This window comes from Hippocampus bargibanti, linkage group LG10 (genome assembly GCF_051943395.1).
Source record: "Hippocampus bargibanti isolate YZ-2025 linkage group LG10, ASM5194339v1, whole genome shotgun sequence".
Taxonomy (NCBI): domain Eukaryota; kingdom Metazoa; phylum Chordata; class Actinopteri; order Syngnathiformes; family Syngnathidae; genus Hippocampus; species Hippocampus bargibanti.
In genome coordinates this window covers 5,689,224-5,711,770 of record NC_142743.1, presented here as the reverse complement: position 1 = coordinate 5,711,770, position 22,547 = coordinate 5,689,224, and the positions used below count along the sequence as shown (strand labels likewise).

General features: G+C 40.3%; 1 protein-coding gene across 1 annotated transcript; it reads left to right on the top strand.

Annotated features, from left to right (window-relative positions):
* The first annotated feature begins 7,824 nt into the window (after positions 1-7,824).
* LOC148892209 (THO complex subunit 4-like) lies at positions 7,825-18,071 on the top strand. Its single transcript, XM_089006355.1, has 6 exons — positions 7,825-8,106; positions 14,613-14,768; positions 14,845-14,992; positions 15,102-15,159; positions 17,425-17,611; positions 17,719-18,071. The coding sequence occupies exons 1-6, from the start codon at positions 7,936-7,938 to the stop codon at positions 17,731-17,733; spliced, it is 735 nt and encodes a 244-aa protein (XP_088862481.1). The 5' UTR covers positions 7,825-7,935; the 3' UTR covers positions 17,734-18,071.
* Positions 18,072-22,547: the final 4,476 nt, after the last annotated feature.

Sequence of the window (22,547 nt, the reverse complement as noted above, 5' to 3'; positions counted from 1 at the left end):
TGCTTAGGCCTTGTGTGTTCTACATACTTGGCAATAAAGATGGTTCTGATTCGGAAAGTCCTTTTACGTGCTTAATCTTCAGGACCTTAATTGATAGTGACCTAGTACATGAAGGTTAGGCTCAAGCCAAAATAACGGCAAGCCAACAATTAATTAAAATGCAATCAATTTTATTTACCGACAGCAATTTTTAGGACTGTTAATTTACCAGATTTTTTTTCACGTGTGGAGCACTGTTGCAAAGTGTAGCTGGGCTTGAGTGCATTTATTATGTAAAATAAGCCAAATAAAGGACATGTGGAGGATGGTGATTGTCAGATGTACAAAACAAAAAATACCTGCCAGAAATCCCTGATGCTTATTCCGTGTTGTCAATTTCTTAGAAGCCTTCCTGGTGGTTTTCTTTTTATCAGTTGTAGAGGGACATTCATGTTCTCGAAAATGTTGCTGTGCTACCATTTTTGCCACTTGATGACTGTCTTTATATTTCATGATAACTTGAAAATTATTTTGTACTGTATATCTAATACGTCTGTGTTTGTATACTTTTGGAGGGTTTTATTAAATAATAATAATAATAATAATAATAATACATTTCATTTCTAAGTAAAAACTCTCAAGGACACTTTACAGCAGGGGTGTCCAAAGTCGGTCCTCGAGGGCCGCTGTCCTGCCTGTTTTCCAGCTCTCCCAGGAGCAACACACCTGATTCAAATGATCAGCTCATCAGCCAGCTCTGAAGCAGCATCAAAATGGTCCTGATGATTTGAATCAGGTGCGTTGCTACTGGGAGAGCTGGAAAACAGGCAGGACGGCGGCCCTCGAGGACCGACTTTGGACACCCCTGCTTTACAGTCACAGGATATTTTTTCTGCGGGTGATCAGCAGAAGCCACATGCGCCAGCGTTCACTCAATCCGGAAGTTCTTTCATTATTAGAATGAATAAACAAACAAACAAATACCTACATAAATCATTCAGAAATGTCAAACCTTTGCGCCTCCATTAAGCAGATTTCAAAACAATTTTGCTTGCACTTCCTATATGATATATGAACAAAATAAAAACTCTTAGCATCTGAAACTATACACTACACCAGGCCTGGCCAACCCGCGGCTCCCGAGCCGCATGCGGCTCTTTGGCTGATTTCATGCGGCTCTTAAGGGGCCGGCTCTTAAGGGGCGTCCACATGACAAGCGTAAAAAATGTTTGGCGCTGGCGCTGCCATTCATCCTCTATGTACCGTAATTTCGCGATCATAGCGCGCGCTGCGCGTTTTGGAGAAAATGTACGACTTTTAAGGGCACCTGAGAGTCGTGAAGACTTTTAAGTGCACCTCATAGTCGTGAAATTACGGTATCAAGCTGACCATGTGATGTTAACACGCATGTGCGTGAGATGAAAATCAATCATTTATGTCGTAAACTACGTGTGGCCAACCAGTCAGAGACTCGACACAAATTGTTTACGACATAAACAATTCATTTGACAAACTTGACAACAAACAAATCATTTGACAAACTTGACAACAGTCAAGTTTGCTCTCAAAATGGCAGGGAAAAAATGCACAGCTAAATGAAAATATGAAGACGTACACAGGACGTTTTTAACAGAGTGGGAGAGTTTATATTTTTTGTGAGCGTAAGGGCAAGCCATTCTGCCTTATATGTCAGGCGTCATTGGCGCATTTCAAAGCATCAAATTTTCAGCGCCACTTCAGCTTACTCCACGCGAACATCGACCAAGAATTCCCCAAACTCAAACTCTTAAAAACTCAGACTGAAAAGCAGATATTTTTTTTCCGAAAATTTACCAAGCACCCAAAGACCGTAATGCCTGCATCATGCCGTGAAACTGTTCATGGAAGAGAAAGACAAGGACTATCCCGTGCTCTCGGACCACGAGTGGATTATGGATCTGGCTTTTTTGGTCGACATGCTGTGTCACTTGGACAAACTGAACCTTACCCTGCAGGGTAAGTCAAAAATTCTGCCTGACTTGGTGAAAAGTGTGTTTGCGTTTGTCAACAAACTGAAGCTGTTCAGGGCGCATATTCAAAAGGGAGATTTAACACATTTTTCCACTCTGCTAAAAGCCAGCGGGCAAGTCATCAGCGCCGCCCTGAATAAGCACAGAGCCAGATATGCAACACTGGTTGAAAACTTGCACGAAAACTTTGTGACCCGATTCCGTGGTCTACGTTCCTTGTCGACCCGTTTAATACGGAGATGGACTGTTTGAAAGCCCCGCAAGTCACAGATGAAGCTGCGGCTGAGTTAGAGATGATCGATCTTTGTGAGGAAGATCAATTGAAACCTGCTTTAAGGGAAGGGACCATTGAGTTCTGGAAACGCGTGCCAATGGAAAGATACCCCAATGTCAAACCGGCTGCGCTTAAAATACTGTCAATGTTTGGGTCAGCATACGTCTGCAAGTCTGTTTTTCTACCCTGAAACGTGAAATCAAAGCATCGATCGGTTCTGACTGACACTCATGTAAAAGAATTGCTTCGAGTGGCAACAACAGAATGCAAGCCAGATTTAATGAGGATTGTCCAAGACAAAGAATGCCAGAAGCCCCACTAAGCAACATGCACACTATTGTAAATTATTATACATATTTTTGTTTGTAAACTTGGTTGAACTGAGTTTGTGTGTAAAGACATTGTTCTTTGTTGCCTTTAGTACTCTCGGAGTCAATTTCCGATATTTGTTGATTTTGTATTTAAAATGTGATACTTATAATAAATCTGTCTGACCAGAGGTCTGTGTGTGTGAGAGATGGGGTGATGGGGTGTTCATGTGTGCCCGTGTTTATCAAAGTCAGCGTTCTTGTCAAATATGCTCATATGCATGACATACAGCACAGATGAAATGACTGTCCTCTCGGACCCAGCGTACAAGGAAGGCACTTATAAATGACTTTAACAAACAAACACAAAAACGCCAATTTTCTGGGAGAGAGAGGGGAGCCGCTGCTCCAACTTGGCGGTGCGTGTTCACGCACTGCCATCTTGATGTGGCTCTTTGCAGTAACATAGTAAAAAATGTGGCTCTTAGTCTCTGACTGGTTGGCCACCCCTGCACTACACATTGGTTCATGCAATAGTCAGCTCGTTTCTTCTCTTGCACTAGAGTCTACGAAAAACAGGCTTTTAGCAGAAAGATCAGCTGGGTCAAACTTTATACATCATCTGACATGAAGCGGCGACGGAAAACCGATCATGTGATGTGTCTTTAATACATGACTCATGTGAACACATGATGAGGCGAACCTCTTTTCGGCCCCACATCTGTAACACGTGCAAAGAGGCAGTCCTGCCCCTAGGCGTGTGATTTTGTACTTGTGCATGAAAGTTCCAGATTCTATCACAGTGGTGCAACAATTACCAACCAAATGGGAGATGGCTCTGGCAGAATTTGACACGTCCAACTTTTATGATTGAAATAGCCGAATCAAGACTGGTAATTTCTTTCCACATGTCAAAGTTTTAGATGACATACAATCAAGTGCTTCCTTTATACATTCAAATTAAAACAGTTGTGTATTTATTTCAAGCAGGTGATCGTGTGACTGGGATTCAGTTACCTAAGTTTACCAGCATAAAACCAACAAACATTCAACAGTTCCATGCCGAGGTGTGACACGGGACAGACAGGTGGATGTTAATGAAACATTTTTGTTCCCCTTCCCAAACCTGACTATGTACATACACGATAAGGTTCTGCTCCTTTCTGCAGCTCTACCAAGCCCAACGCTCGACACACATGTTCAGAAGGATAATCAGCAAAATGACACATGAATATGGGTGCCACAACTTGTGATGCTGTCAAGCATTTTGTTCTTGGAACAGATGAGTGACAAAGAATGAAATGGTATAACCCAGGAAGCTACAAAAGCTACAACAATATCACACAATACATATTTCGGCATTTGTGTGCACACAGCAGGAATGTTTTGCATGTCATACTAAATATTAGCTGTCCATGTGCATTTTTGTTGAACCTCTCTTTTAGTTAGTTTCCAATCCATCTATTTTTGCTGTGGGGTGTGCTGGAGCCTATCCCAGCTGTCTTTGGGCAGCTCTCACCTTGGGACACCTTGGGACAATTTAGCTTTCAGTCAGTCTGTATTGCATGTTTTTGGAGTGTGGGCGGAACCCAACGCAGGCTCGGGGAGAACATTCAAACTCCATACAGGCCGGATCTGGAATTGAACCCAGTGCAGTGGGGCCTCGGTTTACGAACACCTTGCCTTACGAAATTTTCGGTTTACGAACGTTAAATTTATGAAAATTAAACCTTGGATTAAGCACTACTTTTCAGGATACACAAGGAGCGCCGTCCCACCACGGCTGGTGGAGTAATGTTCGGTGAAAGAACACCAAAGCACACGACCGAACAGCGCCCCAGCCGGCCTACCTTTCGACACCCCCTTTTAATGAGTGCACACATCGATCGACTTCAACGATACTTTTGGTGTTATGGGACCGAAAAAGACCCCACCACAGGCTCCTGTTCAGCCGAAGAAGACACAAAACAAAATTACCGTTGAGGAGAAGGAGATCATTGAGAAACACGAACGAAGTATGCGTTTGTGGCGTCACAGGTGCGCACCACGGCTTTCATGTGAATCTCAGCCTGACACATTTGCCATGCTTGGAAATAGTAAAAAGGCGCAGCCGTCGCGGCACAGAATATCAGATCATCTCGGACTCAAACACACACACAACTCCCAGAGACCTGCCCAGCATCGGATGGAGTTTCACAGTACGACTTGCTTGACTCCACGCCACGATCAAGCTCTGCGAGACATCTGTGTGTCATTTCCCTGAGAGCAACTTTCTACTACCATTCTACAAATAAAGAGCCCGGTACCGATATGCTAAGTCCACCATTGCTACCATCCTTCGCAAACAAAGCTTTACACAAAGGCGTTCTTTCCTCGATGCTTTCACGTGACTAATGACACCGAACGTCTGTGTAAGCTTTCAGTCTTACAGGAATTGTCTATCGATGAAAAGGTTTCTTCAGACTTCATCTGTACTTCTTTGAAGGTGTCGGACGTTTCGCTTCTTATCCAAGATGCTACTTCAGCGAACTAAAGTCTTACTGGTAGTATCGGCCCTATATATATATCCCTACTGTCCAGACATGGCGGGGCCGCACACTGCTATGACAGGTCCCTGCTCTCAGGTTGAGGGGAGCAGAGGGCTACTCCCTGCGGCTCCACTGATTGTTCTTATTGTCCTGACTAACGACTGGCCTGATTGCCCCACTTCCTCCCGTATGAGCTCAGCAGCATTACTAATCCTATGATGCCGAAGCAGGCTGTTATACGAACGATCCAAATTGAACCTCACCCCACCATATCGGTTTAGTGAAGGATTTAGCTGTTTTATGAAAATCGCTTCTTTTACTCCCCTTTCAAACAATGTTCTTTCGCGAAGATTTTAACCTCATTGTCGTCAAATGAGTGGTTGCTACCTTTTAGGTGCATATGTACTGCCGATTGAGGCCCACTGGTATTATCCCTGCGATGTTGATAGTCTTTTTTTTAGAATTTGTTTAGTCTCCCCAATGTATTGCTCTTTACAATTTTCATTCAATACAATGTATTGAATAAACGACATTACTTTGTTTTTCATTTGGCAGCCTATCTTTTGGATGCACTAATTTTTGCCTGAAAGTGTTTATCGGTTTTAAATAAGTAGGAATTTTGTGTTGCCAAAGGACTCTTTGTAGTTTTTCAGAAACTCCTGCAATGTAAGGTACTGCTACTGCTCTCCTTTTTGTGTCTTCAGAATTTTTGGTTTCATTCCCTATTCTTTCTTTCTGACATTTGTTAAACGACATTAGTTAAACGTTTCCAGGATCACGAGTTTTTGCACCCCCATGTCCCATTTTATTTTGCCTAGCTTGATAGGTTGGACGGATCGCCCCCGCCGGCCTTCTTTTGTCACGTTATTCCAGGTCCGTGGAATCATCGGACTCACGCCTTTTGTTGTCATAAAATCTCTGCCAGCACCTACGGGACTCGAAGTGGATGCATCGAGGAGCTTGTTGCTGACCATAATGAGGTCCTCAACACAGAGGATTTGATTTGCCTTCAAGAGGACAGGCAGAAGCAAGCCATTCAGGAGATGTTACATGAGGGCGAGGAGGAGGAGATGGCTGCTAAGTGGAATTATGTGCAGGCTTTTATTGAACAGTTCCATCCACAAAAGACTGTGGCTATGAGAATCATCAACATGATGAATAATAATGTGATGCCTCAGTTTCGTAAGACCTTACAAGTCAGAAAGCAAGAGGTGTCAATTAAGAGCCATCAACAACCATCACAAATGTAAATAAAGTAACTTTATTATACAGTGCAGTGTATTTCTTTCATTACAATACAATAGCACATTTATTAAACATAGACTAAGGTATATTGTGTGTAGTTTTAAGGCTTATTTAGTTGAAAATTATATTTTATGGAGACCTGGAACGGATTATTCTCATAATGGTTTCCTATGGGAAATTAATTTTTGGGATACACACTTTTCGCCTTACACACTCTGGGAACCAATTAAGTTTGTAAGTCAAGGCCCCACTGTACCTCTGCACTATGAGGTTGAGGCGCAAACCACTCGATTCACCCGTCCAATTCCCCTTGTTGGCATAAGAGGTAAGTTACTAGTTTAGTAACCCAATTTTGTTGGCATCGTTAAGCTCTGGCCCTCATGTGTAAAGTTTGTGTATTATTGTGTATGTAGAATCAACTTTAAAAGTCTCCTTTATACATTTAAAGCTATCCATAACCTTACCTCCCCCAATACCTATCTGACCTTCTTCAAATTTATATTCCCTCTCGTTTCCTCAGGTCCTCCTCCTCCCTCCACCTCTGTGTGCCCCCTGCCCATCTCAGCACAATGGGGGACAGAGCTTTCAGCTGCTCTGCCCCCAAACTCTGGAACTCACTTTCTTCCAACATTCGTAACATTGATTCTCTTCCCACTTTCAAATCCCATCACAAAACCCACCTAATTAAAATTGATTTTTCTGTGTAACTCTATCTCTTGTTATAATTGTATTTTATTTATTGTATTCTATTTGTAATTGTATTTTACTTATTATAGCATCTATGCTTGTCTGTGACTGTAAAGTGTTCTTGAGAGCTTTGAAAGGCACTTAAGATAAAATGTATTATTATTATTATTATTATTATTATTATTATTATTATTATTATCATCATCATCGCAGTGTTTTTGTTTTCTCAACTCTGAGTACTCCACTCTGACGAAGGCGGTAGTATACGCAAAAACATGTCAGGTATTTGAACACCTGCAATACACTAAGTAAAGAATCTGCTTTAAATTGAAAATCTGAGTACTCCAGTTTCCTCCCACCCCACATTAAAAAAGGTTCATGGAACACTTCAAATTAGCTTTAATATTCATATTTGTTGGAAGCACTGGCTGTGACGTTTTACAGTACACTATAGTTGATATATTAAGATTCACGTGGATTATAGATAAAGGGACGCATCAAAATAGTAGCTGACTTCCAATAGCTGGCCCCAATTGTATGCATTTTACAGTATTTTTACTCACAAGATTAAACTCCTTAGTGCTTTGTGCAGGAATTGGAAAAAAAACCGATGCGCTAGCGACCCGACAAGGGTGCCGAAAATGATGGATACCAATGTGGGAATCTTCCCCGTCGGAAAAGAAAACCAATGTGTACGTTTACAATTTAATTAAAGTTTTCTGTAGAGAAGACAGCCAATGGGGAATATCGCTGCGTTTTACGTTTGTGCGTCATTTCCGTAAACTGCACGTAATTCCGCTAATTGTAACACAGCTAGACCAGGGGAACTTGATCACTAATTTGGAGCTGTTCTGTACAAGCTTCTTTGTTCTCTCGTGTTTCCCGAAACACGTTTACGTTCTACCATGGTTGACAAAATGAGCATGTCTCTGGACGACATTATCAAGCTGAACAACAAGGGAAGCCGTGGCCGAGGTGAACGTTCTGGTTTCACCGTTGGGTCCTCGAGGTCGGAGCGGAGTCGGCCGAATCATTTCAACCGCGAGAGAGTCAACAGGCCCACACCGTACACCAGAGTAAGAATGAATTTATATACCTTCATTGAAGATCGTATACGCTTCTGTACGGTGCACCCAAGGCGACGTGGTAAGGGAAACAAATGATGGAGGTTAATAAACAGCGAGATCTTGCAAAGACTTTCGTGCTCATGTGCTTCGTGGTCAATTTCCGACTAAACAAGCGTAGTCACCAAGGATTCAAAAGTGGTCGACGTGAGCTAGGAAAATGTCATTGGAGGAGAACGACCACAGTTCTTTTTTTATTTGATTTTCGGTCGCACGTTACCTTGTCAACTGGCGCCCATTCACGTCATTCCTTTCATCACGTCATTATAGTAGTAGTGTAGCTCGCGGGAGACAGTGGGCAACATGTTCAACCTCACCACCACTGGCTAACACATATCGGGGCTGTAAAAATATTTCCATAATCATGGCTATATATATATATACACAGTAAAAGTCTCGTTATATCGATACTGGTTATATCGATAGTACTGCTTATTATGATACTATTTCTATGAACGCAAGGAGAAAATTTACATGCCGCAGGATCGGATATATCGATAGTCCAGTTATATCGATATTTTTTTTTCCTGAGAATATCGCTATAACGACACTTTATTGTACAGTAAAGTCTCGTTATATCGATATCGTTTATATTGATAATACTGCTTATTATGACACTATTTTCATTTCCCGTGCACATTTCTAGTCTTTTTATGTATAATTAGTTCCATTTAGTACGATTCATGGTTATTACGATAATCCGGTTACTACGGTGCTCTTTTTCATCTCCCGCCCTGTATATATACAGTAAAGTCTCGTTATATCGATATCGGATATATCGATAGTCCCGGTTATATCGATACTATTTCTATGCATGCACTGAGAAAATTACATGCAAACAGGGTCGGATATATCGATAGTCCCGGTTATATCAATATTTTTTCGGACTCCCTTGAATATCGATATAACGAGACTTTACTGTATATGTGTGTATATATATATATATGTGTGTGTGTGTATATACACATGTGTGTGTATATATATATGTGTGTGTGTGTGTGTGTGTGTGTGTGTGTGTGTGTGTGTGTGTATATATATATATATATATATATATATATATATATATATATATATATATATATATATGTGTGTGTGTGTGTGTGTGTGTGTATGTATATATATATATATATATATATATATATATATATATATATATATATATATATATATATATATATATATATCCGACCTTCGACCTCCAACGCCATTCCATCAAGCCATCAATGACCATCACAAATGCAAATAAAATGACTTTATGATACAATGCAGTGTATTTCTTTCATTACAATACAATAGCACGTGTATTATACACAGAATAAGGTATGTTGTGTGTAGTTTTAAGACTTATTTAGTTGAAAAGTATATTTTATGGAAACCCGGGAACAGATTATTCCCATTTTAATGGTTTCCTATGGGAATTTTGTTTTTGAGATACACACTTTTCGCCTTCCACACTGTCTGGGAACCAATTAAGTTCGTAAGTTGAGGTCTCACTGTATATATATATATATATATATATATATATATATATATATATATATATATATATATACATGTGTGTGTGTGTGTGTTTACATATATATCTGTATATATCTATAGAAATAGATATCTATCTATATAGATATCCAGTGGTACCTCGGTTCTCGAACGCCTCACAGTTCGAACAAATCGGAGTTCGAACAAAATATTCGAGATATTCTTGCTTCGTAGTTCGAACGCCAATACGCGTCGTGAGTGCATACGCGAGGGTGGCGTGCTGAGCGGCGTACGGGTGTATCGCTCTCTCCGTGACCAACTTGTCGCTTGCGGACGTGCTGCGTTTTGCTCTAGCGTTTAATATAGGTGTACGAAGAGTTTTAGCCTCTAATCATGCCTCCAAAGAAAGTAAGTGCTGCTAAAAGTGACAAAAGAAAAGCAGTGCGTACAACTATTGCATTTAAGAAAGAAATAATCGCAAAATATGAAGGAGGTGTGCGAGTGATCTGGCTAGGGCAGTGTTTTTCAACCTTTTTCAAGCCAAAGCACATTTCTTCTGTTGAAATTATCTCGGGGTACACCCTCAGCTGAAAATGTGGGGAAAAAAGTATTAACTGTTAATGTGTGCTTTTTTCACATTTTTTTATTATATTATTAATAATTAACAATATCCCAGCCACAGCATACACAAAACACATAATGTGCAACACAATATGACAGGTCATAACATATTGTTAATAACAATTATATATATATATATATATATATAAAACAATATGTTATACAGTAAAGTCGTTATATCGATATTCTCAGGAGTTGGAAAAAATGTCGATATAACCGGACTATCGATATATCCGATCCTGCCCCGAACTGCATTAACAAAAGCCGCCAAAAGAGGGCAGCCAAGCGCCATATAAGAAACAGAGCTGGCCATGAGCTCCCATTTTGTGCCTCTTTTTTTTTTTGGGTGGGGGGGGTGAGAGATGTTCCCCCAACGTTGCCTCAAAATGGCACATATAATTCTTTAATGATTGCAAACATGGATGCTTTCATCTTCAGAACTACAGTGTATTTGAATCATATTCTTAACTGGATTTGTAACAATAAAGCATATTATCCGAATCTGAAGCCATTTTTGGATTCACAAGCAATACAAGACGTCTTGGCGTGAAGTCATTTTTATTGGTGTTTTGCATTTGAATAAAAAGTAACATCGGTTGTCCTTTAATACACAGTATGGAATGTTAATAATTTTCAAAATCATCACGCTTCAGCAGACAAAACAAGAAACATTGTTGCAAAAAACGATTGCATTCATATACAGTACAGTGGGCATGTACATAAGACAACAGGGCAACTGCAACGCTTACATCTTACTGTATTATGTATACAATTTAAAAAAGTCATCAATCTTCTTCTGCTTCCCATTTTTACCTTTTAACACAAACACTTCAATCTCGTCTGCTACACACGAGCTAGCGTCTGAAAATGAAAATGGCTCTGCTCAACAGGTGCTGGTCACGTAACAAACTCACGTGACCAAGTCGACCAATGGCGCGACCGATGGCGTGTCACGTAACCAAGTCGATCAATGGCGCGACAGATGGCGTGTCACGTAACCAAGTCGATCAATGGCGCGACAGATGGCGTGTCACGTAACCAAGACACGTGACCAAGTCAACTAATGGCGTGACCGATGACGTGTCACGTGACCAAGACACGTGACCAAGTCGACCAATGGCGCGACCGATGTAGCGGGCGATGAAAAGGAGCACCGTAATAACCGGATTATCGTAATAACCGGGTATCGTACTAAACGGTACTAATTATACATAAAAAGACTAGAAATGTGCAAGGGAAATGAAAATAGTATCGTAATAAGCGGTACTATCGATATAACCAATATCGATATAACGAGACTTTACTGTATTGGTAATACAAGCTTTTTTTTAAACGTTGAAGAATGATGTTCTATTATAAGAGAGGATTTAACTAAACACAAAGAAAAAAGTATTTTATAATCTTTTATATTTATATTTACTCAGTGTGAAACCTGGGCCTGTTTGGACGAAGAGAGAGCTGATATCCTGGCCGGGATGGATGAAAGACACACACGAACCTCTTCCACCACAGCACTCAGTCTTTCTCTGTCTTGTTTTTACTGCAGTCAGGCTTCAAAAGCTCACCTCACACAGATATGTTGTGGAAAATGGGAGCAATGTCAAAATAGCTTTGTTAGCCAGCACGGAGAACTCCTTGGCAGCTGCCAACCAAAAACTGTCCAAAGGTAGATCAGCAAAGGTTAGCTTGAGGCCACGATCTTGTCTCAGTTCAGTTAGTTCCTCCTGCTCCTGTAAAGCCAAGGTGCTTCATGGAGGCTGAAGAGAAATAAAATGTCATCTTCTCCTTAAGAGTTTTGAGATGTTTCACTATTAACTCACACAGTGCAGTAGTATTGACATCTTGCCATTTATTGGTGAGTGGGAACGTTTCAAGATTGCCCCTTTCCACATGTTGCTGCCAGGGATGCACCTTTGAATGAAAACCAATTATTTCAGGGGTGTCAAAGTCATTTTTTGCCGCGGGCCACATTGTAGTTATGGTTTCCTCTTGAGGGCCGTTATGAATTTGGGGAACCCATTAGAATGTTTAAATCCCTTCAATTATTACATATAGAGCACACAGCAAATTAATGAATAACTCGTTTTCAAATCTGAAGTCAAGAATAATGACTTTTATTGTGGTTGACATCCAAAAATATGAAATTTTGGCTCAGATTTTAGCAATCATCATGGAATTTAACAAGTTTGATTTGCTTTCGCGGGCCGAATAAAAGGATGTGGCGGGCCGGACTTATCCTTTTATGTGTATATATACACATGTGTATATATATATATATATATATATATATATATATATATATATATATATATATATATATATATATATATCACTGATGTCAGGTGATTCTTAAGCATTCACGGATGCATTTCACTCGCTCCACAGTGATCGCAGATAGTCGTTTCGATGCCATAATCTACAGGGTATAAGTGGATAAAGTTTAATTTATATATACAGTAAAGTCTCGTTATATCGATATCGGATATATCGATAGTCCCGGTTATATCGATACTATTTCTATGCACGCACGGAGAAAATTACATGCAAACAGGGTTGGATATATCGATAGTCCCGGTTATATCGATATTTTTTCGGTCTCCCTTGAATATCGATATAACGAGACTTTACTGTATGTTGCAATTACAGTAAAACGCAGGCCAAGAGTCATTGACACGTCGTACTTTCAGATCGGATAATGGAAAATGGTGAAGCAAACATGTTTCTTCCGTCGAGTCTTCCGTTGAGTTGAGCTGCACTCTTAAATTTAAGCACTGCGGCTTCTGTCTGCTTCCAGTTTATGCATACGATAACTTCCGCTCAAGTAAGTTCCAATATAATGGAATAAGGCAGTCAACACTTTAATGTGTGGGTTTTTATTCCGGTGAGGGATAATTCGATTGATAGATATTATTATTTATTAAAAATGTAATTGTATTTTCAATAGGAACTAAATGTCAATTCAGTACTTTTGAGGATGTGATCCTCAAGTGGAGAATAATATCTGCACCTTGCGTACACGAATATGACTGCTTCGTAAGAATAAGAGTGCGATGTAAGGATTGTGTCTTCCCCCTTATTTTGGTTTGGTTTAGTTTTTTTTTTTCAAAATGTATTCTTAAATAATGATAATAATACATTTCATTTATAAGCGCCTTACAAAACTCTCAAGGTCACTTAACAGTCACAGGATAAGTTTTTCTGTGGGTGAGCTGCGGCAGCCACACGCGCCAGCGTTCATTCAACCCAGAAGTAACTCAAATCGATAGAAAGCTATCTTGCTGGCCAATAAATACCTAATAGTTAGCTAGCTAGATAGCTATATAGCTAATGGCTAGATATCCGGCCAGGGAGATAGATAGCAAATATTTAGCAAGATAGCTAGCTAGATAGCTCAAAAAAGGAGAGGAGTACCTTGCATTGCAGGAGTTCCTTGCAGGAGTCCTTTGGCAAATGAAAAACAAAGTAATATAGTTTATTCAATACATTGTAAGAATGAAAACTATAAAGAGCAGTACATTGGGGAGACTAAACAAATTCTCAAAAAAAGACTATCAACATCGCAGTGATAATACTAGTGGGCCTCAATCGGCAGTACATATGCACCTAAAAGCTAGCAACCACTCATTTGACGACAATGAGGTTAAAATCTTAGTGAAAGAACATAGATAGTTTGAAAGGGGAGTAAAATAAGGGATTTTCATAAAAAAGCGAACAAGTGGGGCAATCAGGCCAGTCGTTAGTCAGAACAATAGGAACAGTCAGTGGAGCTGCAGGGAGTAGTCCTCTGCTCCCCCCCAACCTGAGAGCAGGGACCTGTCATAGCAGAGTCTGGCACCGCCATGTCTGGACGGTAGGGATATATATAGGGCCTAAAGAACGAAGTTTCTTGGATAAGAAGCGAAACGTCCAACACCTTCAAAGAAGTACAGCTGACGGCTGAAGAAACCTTTTCATCGATGGACTACTGTACGACTGAGAGCTTACACGGACCTAGATAGCTCATAATACATTTGGATTTCGCAGGGGTTTTGATTCATTTTTTTGGGGGGGTTGTTTGTTGATTGTTGACAAAAATCAATCGTCATGAGATTAAATCACAGCACAAATCATCAGTGAGTGACATATCCCATTTACAAATCATCCCATTTCGCTTCCAACTTGAATTGAAGCAGGTTTGCCGATGTGACAAAGGAATTTTTTGGACATAACTGATAAAAATGCGGGAAAGGGCCGCTTCAGACCCTCCCTGGCCGGGTGATGTGAGGCGAGGAGCGCCATACTTGTTCATGCTCAGTGTAGTTGTTCATCCATTGACTGTAGTGTGAGTTTTTATTGTGTTTTAACTGCCAATGTCTTCCCAGCCCAGAGAGCTGCCAGACAAATGGCAGCACGACCTGTTTGAGCAGCACTCTGGCGAATACAGAGGACAGAGCTCAAGAAAAGAAAGAAGAGCAGAAAATAGCACTAAACTGCTCATCTCCAATCTGGATTTTGGAGTGTCCGATACAGACATTCAAGTAATTTTGACAACACTTAATCTCCACGGAGCCGGTGTGACGGTGACAATGACTAACATTGAACTTGTCCCCCCAGGAGCTATTTGAAGACTTCGGCCCTCTGAGGAAAGTAGCGGTCCACTATGACCGATCTGGTCGCAGTAAAGGAAGTGCAGATATTTGCTTTGAAAATCCGGCAGACGCATTGAAAGCCATGAAGCACTATAATGGAGTCCCTCTTGATGGTGACAATCTGCCTCTCAGACAGCAACCTCCATCCATTAATCCAACCCCTTGTCCTCATAATGCCAATTGATCTGTAAGTGCACTGGAGTTATATTGTCACTCTTTCAGGTCGCCCAATGAAGATTGTACAAGATGATGACTCGCAAAGTAGACTATTTACACAGAGGTAAGAGTTGTACATTGTCATTGGATCTTCTGTTGCAATATCAGATACAGTGATACCTCGGTTCTCGACCATAATCCTTTCCAGAACCCTGTTCGAACACCGAAACCATTTTTCCCATTACAAATAATGTAAATCGTTTTAATCCGTTCCAACACCCTGAATGTTTACCTTTATAGTACAGTATTTTATACATTATTTCATGCATGAAATTACACATTAAATTAAAAAGCAATGTATATCTCAGAAAATGTTAAGCAAAATGGCAAAGACACAAATAACATCAACATAAATGTAACCCAGGCTAATTGTACGTTCGTAAAGAAAAGAATTATGAATTGGATTTTTTACCTTTGTACCTCCATGGTACTATTGGTAGATCGCAAGACAAGGTGATGTGACATTGTCAGGAACTGACGCTTAACAAATCAAGTGGAGTTCTTTTGAAAAAAACTCGACGTCAGCCAGTCAGCCATCCCTTTATTTGATTGATACACCGGAGAACCAATCAAATGACATCTCATTGCGAGCTCAAACAACGCCCCTTTGTTGCAAAGTGAACAATGATGTCGTTAGTTACATCCTAATTTTTCGCTCGGTTTTCCCCCTTAAACATAAGAGAGTATAAAAAAGTGGGAGAGCTGGACCAAGTAAGAACAAAGAAAACATATCACTTTCATATGGAATGAGAGGATGACTTTTTCACAATGACATTTTCAAGTGCGGTTGTCTTCGTCTGCCAGTTATCAGAGTGAACTCAGGTAATGGCAAACAATTGACATAATTATGTTGTGTTGTGCAACATATGCGGATATACATCAACATAAATTGCAATAATCTTCACTATATTGTTCAATAAATATAACGAGTAGATCATTTTGACTTGGTCATTTCAAAAGTAGCTCCCTTGCTGAAAAAAGTGTGAGCACCTCTGCCCTAGCCAGATCAGACACTCACACACCTTCATATTTTGCTATTATTTCTTTCTTAAATGCAATAGTTGTACGCACTACTTTTCTTTTTTTCACTTCTAGCAGCACTTACTTTCTTTGGAGGCATGATTAGGGGCTAAAACTCTTCGTACACCTATATTAAACGCGAGAGCAAAACGCAGCACGTCTGTAAGTGACAACAGTTGGTCACGAAGAGAGCGATACACCTGTACGCCGCTCAGGATCCCACCCTCGCGTACGCACTCACGCGTCATACCGGCGTTCGAACTCCGATTGTTGTTCGAACTATGAAGCAAGAATTTCTTGAATATTTTGTTCGGACTCCGATTTGTTCGAACTGTGGGTCGTTCGAAAACCGAGGTTCCACTGTATTTTGATATCCTACTAAAATGTGTATTCAATAATCAAGTCTTCAGATGAAAGTACAAAATGTATACAGTGATACCCTGGCTTACGAACTTAATTGGTTCCCAGAAAGTGTGTGTAAGGCGAAAAGTGTGTATCCCAAACATTAATTTCCCATAGGAAACCATTAAAATGAGAATAATCTGTTCCCAGGTCCCCATAAAACATAATTCACTACTAAATAAGCCTTAAAGGACAAACAACACCACTTTTTTGTTTCCTAACTGACATCAGAAAAACGTTTTATAGCATCTAAAATGCCCAAAACACGCAGGATGATATTTTTAGTCAAATGCAAAACACCAATAAAAATGACTTAGTGTCCACAAACAATTTCAAATTGAACCCGGAAGTGGGCAGTTTCGCCCCCCTTGTTCGTGACGTCACGCCAAGACGTCTTGCCTTGCTCGAGAATCAAAACAATGGCTTCAGATTCGGAGAAGATGCTTTCTCGTTACTCATCCAGTTATTAATATGATTCAAATAGTTCTGAAGAGGAAAGCATAAATAATTTAAAACAGATTCTTATCTTACAGACAGTGTATTGTCGGTGTTCAAATACCTGACATGTTTCGGCGTCTACTTCCGTCTTCGTCTGAGCATGATTCACCATTGCGTTATTTATGTGTTTTCATTCTAATTTCACCATCAACACGGATCAACATGAAGTTTTCAGACCAAACAAAGTACCCAAACAAGACTTCCTGAATAATTCAGCGCATGTCTTAAAATGTAAAATATAGCTATGTGCGGTGGAATCTTTGTAAAATACGCTCAGTAGAAGTCATTTGAAGTAATTTTACAATTTATGGACAAAACTTGTCCGGAGGCGTCGGTTGTCCTTGAAACATCTGTGTAGCTCAAGTTGTATTCTTGTTGATCCTCCATGACAAATTTATTCTGTCCACAGTTCCAACAGAGGCTTTGACAGGAGTAGGCTTGGTCAGCCTACGTTTGACAGAAGTGACCGAAGTGAAAGGAGGCAAGGTGGCAGCAGTGGAGGCTCAAGAGGTTGGGGAAGAGGGAGAGGAAGAGGAAACAGACCTCAGTTGTCAGCCAAAGAATTGGATGCTCAGTTGGATGCTTACAATGCAATGGTACAGTATGCACTGATTTGACACTCGCTTTATTCACATTCACTGTCTGATACTGTATCTACAGTGTGTGAAAACTAATTATTGTATTTCTTTTTGCTTTGTTACAGGCAAATAACAATTAGAAGCCTTTTGGAAAGACACATAGAATCTACATTTTATGGGGAGATCATGATGATTCTTATTTAATTTTTGTCTTGAAACCATTTTGCCGCTTGGAACCATTTGTTCGATTTTAAACATTTTTACAGTTTTGTCAGTTCCAGGTTTTTTTAATTGTTTTTGACAACACTGGCTTTTGCTTCATAACTAGCTTTGGCATTTTTTTATGGCTACATAATTTAGTACTTTAATACCCATTTTATGTTCAAAAGTTTCATATTACCGGTCACTTGGTACTGTATACTTGATATGTGAACATCCCAGGGTTTTTGTACATAAATACATGAAAATATGAAAATTGTGTTGTTGGTGTGTTCATTTCAAAATTCCTCTGAGCAGAAATAAGTGAGTATGAACACTTGTGGTGAAGGACAGCAAATACATCACACGACAATTTTAGAAAGCTACTTTTCTCTTCGTGTGTTTAATTTTCAATTTTTTACGATACAATTTTACCAGACATGAATTTACTTAGTTTAGGAGTATAACATTATAGCAGATATTCTGGAACACTGAAATCAGCATACCAACTCATGTCGTGGGATTCATGACCCAGCCAAGGAGTTCAACACAACTCAAAAGAAGGGCACAGAGCAACATTTACTGTTGTTGAAACAAAATAAATAAACAGAAGCTGGGGCTTTTATTCTGTGATGTGACAGATTTGAGCAGCACAGTAGCAGTCAGATTTTTAATCTATCGCATGCGTTTTAGATTAAATTGAAGACCTAAGATCATTTTTAGTTGTGATTTGTTATCAATGTGATGTATTAAAGGAAGTATCAACACTGCAGTTGAAATGCCAGGTTTTTGTAATAGTTTAACTTTGTCGACTCCTACTGTAATCTATTGATTCATGCGTTTTTTTTTACATATTTATTGGGGTTGCGGCTGTGCAGAAGACTTATTTTTTCCACTTAAAGCACTCTTGGAAATGCTCTAACGCTAGAAGGCTTGCTATTTGGTTCAACAAAAACGTCCGTTGTCCATCTACATAATTTTGCTCTTATGTTTTGTATTTGAATACATTCCAACTACAGTGATAGCTCGGTTTACGCACCCCTTGGCTTCCGAACTTTTCCGTTTACGAACGTTACATTTATGAAAATTTTACCATACGAACTATTTTTCGGGATACACACGGAGCTGCCACAATGAGTGATGTGTCGTTCTATCAAGAAAACGGTGGCTGACTGTTTTGTCCTCTATTCCCCGCCCCCAGTCTTCGGTTAAAGCCACGTGATTGGTCAAGAACGCAGCAGTCAGGGGTCAGGGGGGTTAAACATTAAAGAAACAGGCAGACGAAAGAGTGAGAAAATGCGTGCGCAAATGGGAGACGACAACTGGAAACAAAAAATAAAAGTGAAAAAAAAAACAAAAGTGAAATGCTGAGAAAATGAATAGGCAAACAGTGAAATTTGGACTCGTTTCAACTTTGATAAAAAGCAGAGTGTAGACTGGAAGGTTAAAATATCCCATCAATCAGGCTCCACAAACAAACCGCACAAGCCATTTGTACACTTTCTGCAAAAAGCTATCAACCCAGCTAAACAGAACACAATTGATGAGGAAAAAGGTAAAATTATCGCAGAGAAAGCACCTCCAAGGGATCATTCCTCAAGATGGTGAAAGAAGGCTACATTCCTCAAGTGTTTAATGCTGATGAAACCGGCCACTCCATTCCATCAAGCCATCAACGACTCTCACAAAGGTAAATAAAACGATTTTATAATACAGTACAGTTTTTCTTTAATTATACAGTGAGACCTCAATTTACGAACTTTTCGTCTTACGAACGTCAAATTTATGGAAATTAAACCTTATAATAAGCACTATTTTCATAATTCACACCCACCACGGCTGGAACACCAAAGCACAGGACGCTCGGATCTGGCGGAGTGATCTTTGGCGGAAGCACACGACCGAACAGCGCTCCAGCCGGCGCTACTTTCCACACCCCCTCTCTCTGAATTCACACGTCCATCGCCCCCGAGGAGCTTTTTGCAGATAATTTCACTATTATGGGACCGGAATGAATGAATGTGAATCTCAGCCTGACACATCTCTCACGCTGTGTGTCACTTCCCTGAGAGTAACTTTCTACGACCCAGAGGTGTAGTCGAGGGTATACGCCGGTATATTGCGTATACCCACTTATTTTTTGGTCGGCATTTCGTATACCGACAGTCAAATGTGGTGTGTTACTATGAATAAATTGAAGAAACTACCAGCCATACTCATCTACTCTGCTCTGTTTATTTGTCATCCAAGTTGGGGTGCGTTCTGGTTCGAGAATAGCGCACAACTTCTTATGACTCTAGGCTGTTTGGAAAGCATTGTCTAACTCAGGGGTGGGCAAACTTTTTGACTCGCGGGCCGCATTGGGTTCTAAAATTTGACAGAGGCCAGGAGCATTTGGAGGGAGTGTTTGGGCCGGAAATACTAAACCTAAAGCATTGAAGGACAACCGACGCCTCCGGACAAGTTATGTCCATAATTTATAAAATCACTTCAAATGACTTGGACTGAGCGTATTTTACAACGATTCCACAGCATATAGCTATAGTTTACGTTTTAAGACTTGCGCTGAATATATGAAGTCTTGTTTTCGAGTTGATGACGATCCCCATGTGACGTCACGTTTGGACCGCCCCTGACCGAGAAAGCGACACACAATGCATTTTGGGTACTTTGTTTGGTCTGAAAACTTCGTGTTGATGGCGAAATTAGAAGGAAAACACATAAATAACGCCATGGTGAATCGTTGTGTGTTGCACCAAGACAACTATTTGATATTCGCTGACACAAATTCCCAGCTGACAAATCAGCCCATTTCCAACGGAGCTTGGGCGCAATCTTCTGCTTTTTCTGGGTGCTACATTGCTGTCATTGACGGCTCGAATTGATATGGGAGGACTCCTTGAATCAATTGCAAACATTTATGCTTTCCTCTTCAGAAGAACACGAACAAGAAAACATCTTCTCCGAATCTGAAGCCATTGTTTTGATTCTCGAGCAAGGCAAGACGTCTTGACGTGACGTCACGAACACAGGGGTGGGACCTTCTGAAACTGACCATTTCCGGATTCATTTTGAAGTCATTTTTATTGGTGTTTTTCATTTAACTAAAAATATCAGCCTGCCTGATTTGGGTATTTTAGATGCTATGAACGTTTTTCTGATGTCAGTGGGAAACAAAAACAAAAAATGGTGCCGGTTGTCCTTTAAATGTAGTATGTACAAACCTCATAGCACAGTAAAAACACTACAACCCAATTTATTAACTGTCTTTCAAATGTGAAAAATATCCCTGATCAGTTAATAAATTTGTCTCAAGGAATTTGCAAGATATGGCATTTACAGACTATTTCGCAGATACTTGGAGGAGGAAATTGAAATAGATTAAAATAACATATGCACTGTGATTTATCAAGATTGCGTCTGTTTTTAAGTTTCCATCGAAGGGGCAAAGAAATCAACATTTATTGAAAAATGGAATCACTTTCAACATTCAAAACATATTATTACACAACGAAATATTCAAGCTCAATAATACCTACTTGTGTTAAATTCCGCAAAATCATAGATGGTTTGTCCTGACCGCGCGCTCAACAAACTCCTCACTGACGCTCTCGCCGTCACGCGCAAACAATACACGTGTACCGTCGCCGAGCACACAAACATAGACTACCTGCAGTTGAAATTTGCATACTCGGCTCGGCAGCCAATCAGAAGCCTGCTTCTTTCTTCCGGACTTTCGCAAGCGTTACAAAGTCGTGCAATTGCATGTCATTTTCCAAAATAGATGCACAGAACCTCAAACTAGAAGAAAGATTCAAAAGAAGCTAACAACATATGTGACGCTACAAAACGTAAATTTACATTAAACCGTGACTGTAAAGTGTACGTGAGACTTATGAAAGGGGCTTAATGGCTCGTAGGAATCAATGCAAACGTTGCATTGTGCACCACGATGACAATCGACTACTGCAGCAAAATTTACAGCCATGCGCATTTGATGTAAATTAAGCAAGGTAGCATTTGAAGTTGGTGCATTCTTGATTTAAAAAAAACTTTATACTTTGTGACAATGTTTCTTATTGGGATTGGTCTCATATTGCTTCAAGTTGGGAAAAATGGGGCAGGCAACTTTTCAGTTATCTGCCCTGTTGTTCGCTAGCTTTTTGTCATGAGTTTTAGTCACTGTTTGTACTATAATTTGTGCAAGATCGGCGGGCCGGATTGAAAAGCCTAACGGGCCGTATGTGGCCCGCGGGCCGTAGTTTGCCCATGCCTGGTCTAACTGAATGAGCTGGGACAAACACTTGCCAACGTTTCTGTGTTGCTACACTTGAACGCACCCCCTGGCAAGATGCGATAGAAGTGATTGTGATTGGCTAAAGGGTAGAGTCATGTGTCATGGTAAGCCAATCAGAGCTAGTGTTTTCACACACACCGGAACACCGTGTCAATAGTCACGCAAAATGGTCAGTTGACAGCTGGGGCGGGGCTGCCTCTCGCGACACTTCAATTTCATTTCATTTCAACGAGTCACTGTCACCTCACCAGTGACATTATTACGACGTAAGTACATCGCTGTGTCTTGTGCTGGCAAATCCAACAGTTTGCTGTTAAACTGCAAAAAAAAGCAGTTAGATGTGCATATTTGAAGTTACTAACAATATCATGTGGCGGGCACTAGGACCATGCATCTCACCCAGCAAGTATACAGCAGGAGGCGTATCTTAAGTTAAGAATGTTCTACTGCATTTTCCAT

Bases quoted from the DNA above. Each gene is read 5' to 3' on its own strand.
- LOC148892209 (XM_089006355.1), top strand. From the start codon at position 7,936: ATGGTTGACAAAATGAGCATGTCTCTGGACGACATTATCAAGCTGAAC. The intron at 8,107-14,612 runs GTAAGAATGAAT...ATGTCTTCCCAG, and splicing joins GGCCCACACCGTACACCAGA to CCCAGAGAGCTGCCAGACAA. The intron at 14,769-14,844 runs GTAATTTTGACA...TTGTCCCCCCAG, and splicing joins TGTCCGATACAGACATTCAA to GAGCTATTTGAAGACTTCGG.